Raw genomic sequence first — 6,301 nt, 5'->3', positions numbered from 1 at the left:
ATGGAAAGCGGATGTTAAACGATGATGATGATATATATATATAAATAAATCTATATATCTGTGTGTGTAAGAGAGAGTTTGTCATGATATCATGTAAAAATGTAAATGATTGTTACTATCATACAAATTGTGTCATTCTTTCAAATGTGCTGCAAGACTATGTCTGGCCATGAAAAATTATTACCTTGCTTGGAAACAGGTGAGGGTTGGTGACAGGATGGGCATCCAGCAATAGAAAATCTACCTCAATAAACTTTATCCAACTTAGGCAAGAATGGAGAAGTGGATGTTTAAAACAATGATGATATATAATAAAACAGTCGATTTTTATTTACCAAATCCATTCACTAGGCTTTGGTCAACCCAGGGCTATTGTAGAAGACATTTGCACAAGGTACCATGCCATGAGACTGAACCTGAAACTATGTGGCTAGGAAGCAAACTTCTCAACCCTTTTACTGCAGAAATTAGATATATCAATGCAAAATTTCTTGACCCTTAACTGTGGAAAGCAGTTTTATATACTAATTTATTTTTTCTTGAGGAATGTCATGTTTGAAACTGCTTTTTGTTGAGATATGTTAAGTTTATTGAGACAAAATGATTTGCAGAAAATACCAATTCTGCTTTTTAGTAGATTTTAAACATTATTACTAGAATAACGATGAAATTTAATTCCATAATTAAAGGATTTATTAAAAATTATGAGTCAACAGTAACTATACACAAATGAAACAAGGAACAGAGTTAAGACGCTATTCTTGTCTATTCAGTACCTGTATCAGTTGGCTGTTCTTTTCTTAACCCTTTAGCATTCAAACTGGCCTTATTAAGCCCAGATATTCTGTTTTGTGTTCAAACTAACCAGATCAGGGCTCTCACAGCTACCCTGCAATGCCATGCAAAAAGGAAACAAATGCATCATCAAAATCTCAAAGCTACAAGATAGTGTATGATTAATTCAAAACAGTGTGAATAAATAAATATTACATTTGACAATGTAATGTGAATGTTAAAAGGTTAAACTACATAATACAAAATTTTTTGTATTTGCTTCTTTAAAATGGCTGTGATTTGAGGTGAGATCCAGCTGTTATTTCCTGCCAGTTGAATGATTTTCTTTTTGGATGGTTATATTGATGTCATTGTTGTTTAGTCTCAAATCAGTGTAATAAATCACATGTGTTTGGTTTCTATTGCAGCCTTTACTGCCTTTAACAAAGCCTGGTGCGTTAACCATTTTGCTTGTTCTGTCTGTGACAGGAAGATGAGCCAGAAGTAAGTAAACTATTTTATAGTGTGTGTATTTACTTACATGTGTGCTTGGGTGTGTATGTACATGTGTGTGCTTGAATGTGTATCCTTGATGGTGTTGCAGTTGCTGCAGTTATTTTCATTTTCAAGTATACTGTGTGAAGACAAGAAGACAACCCTACATAGATACATACATATTTATACACACACACACACAACAGGCTTCTTTCAATTTCTGCCTATCAAATCCATTCACAAAGCTTTGATAAGCTCAGAGCTATGGTAGAAGACACTCATTTTAGGTGCCATGCAGTAGGACTGAATTCAAACCATCTGCTTGAGAAGTAACTATGCCTGCACTTATATAAAAATAACAACAAAACCAGTAATAATATACTGCCCAAGAGGCTGAATATCATTGGAATAGAGACATGTATTATCATCCTGTATTCAGCAAGAATTCTAAGAAGAATTCTTGACTTGTTGTCACTGAACCTCAGGATAATAGTGCTTCTAATTAAATCAGCTTCTGAGTAATAATAATAAGCTGTCAGATGGAAACCTAAAATGCGAGACTGAAACGCTAATTATAGCCGCTTAGGAACAAGCCATTAGGACAAATCTGATAAAGGCAAAGATTGACAAAACTCAGTCAGACAGAAAATGTAGAATCTGCAGGAAAGGTGGTGAAAGTATCAATCATCTCTTGAGTGAATGCAGCAAACTAGCTCCAAAAGAGTATAAGCGCAGGTGTGACAATGTAGATAAGAATGCGTTAAAATGTTAGCTGAGTGTAAAGCTTCAAAACAACAGGAAAGTGATATGAACACAAATCAGAGGCTGTGATAGAATGAGAATTACAGGATAGTATTAAATTGGTGACCTGGCAGAATCATTAGCATACCGGGTGAAAAGCTTAGCATCTTTACATTCCGAGTTCAAAATCTGCCTTTCACCCTTTTGGGGTTGATAAAATAAGTACCAGTTGAACACTGGGGTCAATATAATCAACTTACCCTTCCCTGAAATTGCTAGCCCTGAAACTATTATTATTATTATTACTTCTTTTGCTTTTAAAAAATGATAACCTGTTTTGTTTTCTTCTATTTTGACAGAACCAAATTCTTTGAATTTGACATGAAACCTGTCTGCAAGACATGTTTTGAGAAATTTCCTGGTGAAATGAAACGCCGATTGAAGAAGGCCTATGATGAACACACCAAAAAATAACCTGGCCACCATAGGAACTAATAGTCTTGCTTCAGTGCCTCTTTCTCTTTCTCTCTTTCCAATCTATTCTCTAGAACAGTCTGCAAACAATCTGTAGCCTTATTCTCCATTTGTTGTAAGAATTTCATTAACTCATCTGTCACCAAGGAGTGGGGAGGGGAAACAAAAACTGAACAGACAGTGCCCCAGTATGGTTATAACTTCTGGTTGAAACTGTTTATAGAATAATAGAATATAAATTAATGAGCATATGTCTATTGTTCTTTACTATTGTGACAGTTTATTTTCTTTGTTGTTTAGTGAGTGAAGCATTTGTGTATAGAGAGGTCAGTATCATCCAGTGGCTAGATGGTTATAGAACTGAACTACTTACTGACTTAGAGGTGATGAGTTCAAACCATGACTGGGATATGTGAGTGTTGTATTCTGAAGCTCATATCTACCAGTCTCAGAGGCCCTGATAAATAAATGGGTGATGGATATTGCCTTTTTTCCCCCCACTTCACTAAGCCTTAAAAATAAACCCCTACCTAAATGCAACAATGGAGAGTAGAAAAGAAAAAAAAAAACAGGTTTTCAGAGACTGTTTCTAGTAAATATCTAAGACAGAGATAAGGGTTTCAATATTCAAATTTCTTTTCCTATAGACTTTCTAGTTTGACATTACAAATTCATAAAACTGAAATATTTTCATAAATTAACCCTTTTGATACCAACCCATCTGAGACCATCCTGGGTCCTATGATACAAACTTCCTGTTAATTTATGTTCCAAACACCCTTGATACTAACAAAATCATTTTATTAAAATTTTCATTATTTTCAAAATTGAAACAAAGGCAATGCATTTCAGTTAGTAACAAAAGGGTTAAAATTGCAATGGATTAAATCCTTTTTCTTTTTACTTAAATAGAAATATACTGAAAAAAAAGAAACTACCCCCAAAAAAGAAAACTGGAATTTTGAAAATAAAAAATTTTCAGTTTGAATTTCAATTAAAATATGAAATTTTTTTGGGGGGTTTTAAAAAATGACATTTCAGTTTTACTGATTTTGAATTTCAAATTGAAATATTATAAGAAAAAATTTTGAAATTCTTATCTCTGATCTCAACTTATCCTGCTTCACTTTATTTATAAATCGTTTTTTTTTTTTTTAATTAGACATCTAGAATTAGTCTAAATGCCTTAAATATATCTATTTTCTATACAAATCTATATTTTATTCTTGCAAATGGTTTATTTTTTAATAAGTCTTTGTCATTCAAACCCTTCACTTTCTCTATATTTCTCACTCAAAAATATTGCATGTTTTTGCTAATTATCTTCTTTCCAATATTATCTACCTACACACTTCAGAATAGATTTTTATTTATAATTTTTTTATTAAATATATTTTAACCCTCTTTGATGCCAGAAAGTGCTTCAGAGGAGTGAAGATGACACCACTTTCAATGGCATTGAGTAAATTTGAAGGGCACCTCTTCTTTGGATACGACACTATCAGAAGGCCCGTATTAATTGTGGACACACAGTCTTTTTCTTGTGACTAAACAAGACATTAAAAACAAAAATGAGAAATTATAGTGGTCCTGCTGCTTACAGTGTACCTCCCCATGATACCAATTTACTGTTAGGTGGACTGAGCTGTTGAGTAGTGAGTGTCTTACTTGCTGAACAAATGGTGGGACATGAATTGGTAATCTTTTGGCTAGTGGAGCAGTATCTCTGCTGACGTTGCTTCAGAAATACAAGTCCCCTTATTTATAATGTCCATATGATAGCTTTACAGTTTAGGGCTTTCTCAAGAGCTTAAAACGTGTTAGGTTTAAGAAATCCTGTGATGGTAGCATGCTTCGACCTGAGATTGTGTATTGAAACTGAAACAGTAACATTGTAGAAGAGTCATGTCAGCCATTTAAGAACACACATGCTTTTTACATTCACCTTTGATTTATCTTATGTTGCTAGTGTAGTACTTAGGCCTTTGATAATAGTTTACTTTATAAACACTGTCTTGCACACTTACCCAGTCAGTTGATTAAATCACATCATCATCATTTTAACAGTCACTTTTCCATGCTTGCATGGGTCAGATAGAATTCAGTGAAGGCAGGTTCTCTGTGGCTTGGTGCCCCTCCTGTTACCATAAATATATTCTGTATAAAAACAAGGTATTAATATTTATTACATATAGCATTGGCTAAAATCTACGTTCTGAAGTACTTAATTGCATTGAAACAAAATGTTGTAATTGCACACCAATAACTTATTAATCAAACTAGCTGCCAAATGCATAATAATATGCAAATCAGTGTATATGATTTACTTAAGCATGTCTTTGAAGATAATTAGAAGATACTCAGTTGCTGATGAAATGTCAACACTTAACTGAAACTGATCTAGTTTATCTCTTTTTCTTTCTGTTCCTGAAGATGTATCAAGATCAGGTGTTTACATCTGTCTGTCACATATACAAGGTATCCTAAAAGTCCCTGTATTCTTTCTTTTTTCTATTTTGTTTCAAGTATCATTCAGAGAGACATGAGGCCATCAGCATTTGACACCTTAGACTTTGCAGTTTTTGTAAGTGTATCATTCCCTTGCCCATGGCTCACCAATTGACGTTAGAGCAGTGTTGCAAAATTGCTGCCTGGCAAGAAGTTTTTCAGTCCCCTACTGCAATTCATCGCAAGTTTGAGAAGGTTTATGGCCATCACACTGCTCCAACGGATAGCACAATTTATGCTATCCATAGCAAGTTTCTCGAAAGAGGATCTGTTCTTGACAAACCACACAGCAGATGGCCTGCTATTACCACCATTGATGAAAACACCAAACTCCTTAAGCAGGCGTTTCTGAAAAGCCAGAGGGCTGCACTGGAACTTAGCATTAACAAAAGCTTTACTCAGCGGATGCTTTGGAGAGTGATAAAGCTCTACCTGTACCAACATCAGGTTATTCAAAGGCTTCAAGTGGAAGATTATGATGCCCATGTGGAAATGTGTGAATCACTCCTCTACCATTACCAAAATGATTCTCAGTTCTTGGAAAACTTATGGTTCAACGATGAGTCTATCTTTCATCTCTCTGGTCAGGTAAACTGACACAGTTGTCGGATTTGGGGAAAATCAAAACCAGCAGAAATTCTAAAATATGAACAAGACTCTCCAAAGCTGGTGGTATGGTGTGCCATGGGTAAGGGAATGATACACTTACAGAAACTGCAAAGTCTAAGGTGTCAAATACTGATCGTCTCACGTCTCTGAATGATACCTGAAACAAAATAGAAAAAAGAAAGTGTATAGTGACTTTTGGGAGACCCTGTAGTTTTGATTAAAATCTATACATATACTTTGTAGTAAATAAGTATTTTGTGATAATATTGTATATGATAAAGTGTCAAAATATTGCATCATGGATCTACAAACTAATCACTGGTACAGTATCATTGTATCTCTGAAAGTATGTCAGTAGTCAGGCTGTAGAGGAATGATGAAATTTTCTGATATTCTACTATTATACAAGATAAAAAAAAAATAATGTAACAATAAATGTGTGTTGTAAATGGCTAGTATGAATCTTGCATGATGTATTTGTTATATATAAACATACATACACACACATGTAAATAAGTTTATATTAAAAAAAAAAAAGCATTCATTAGCCATGCTGAGAACATTAAACAAATACTATTTAAGATTTTTTTTTAAGAACACAAAATCCGCATTTGTATCTTGTATTGAACAATGCAATCAATAAAAACTTTTGTTATTAATCAATTTGGTCTTTTTATTTATTATGTGATATATTATGCTC

The 6,301-nt window shown here is 33.8% G+C and overlaps 1 protein-coding gene across 1 annotated transcript in view; it reads left to right on the top strand.

Moving 5' to 3' along the window:
- LOC106884070 (LIM and senescent cell antigen-like-containing domain protein 1) overlaps positions 1-6,264 on the top strand; it is a 93,741-nt gene extending 87,477 nt beyond the window's left edge. Inside the window, exons 12-13 of the mRNA XM_052974479.1 lie at positions 1,203-1,278; positions 2,370-6,264. Of these exons, the coding sequence (XP_052830439.1) occupies positions 1,203-1,278; positions 2,370-2,484 (191 nt within the window). The 3' untranslated portion in view covers positions 2,485-6,264. The remainder of the gene's footprint in view (positions 1-1,202; positions 1,279-2,369) is intronic.
- Positions 6,265-6,301: the final 37 nt, after the last annotated feature.

This window comes from Octopus bimaculoides, chromosome 18 (genome assembly GCF_001194135.2).
Source record: "Octopus bimaculoides isolate UCB-OBI-ISO-001 chromosome 18, ASM119413v2, whole genome shotgun sequence".
NCBI classification, from domain to species: domain Eukaryota; kingdom Metazoa; phylum Mollusca; class Cephalopoda; order Octopoda; family Octopodidae; genus Octopus; species Octopus bimaculoides.
Note: the sequence above shows the minus strand (reverse complement) of the source record. Positions and strands in the feature narration are given on the sequence as shown.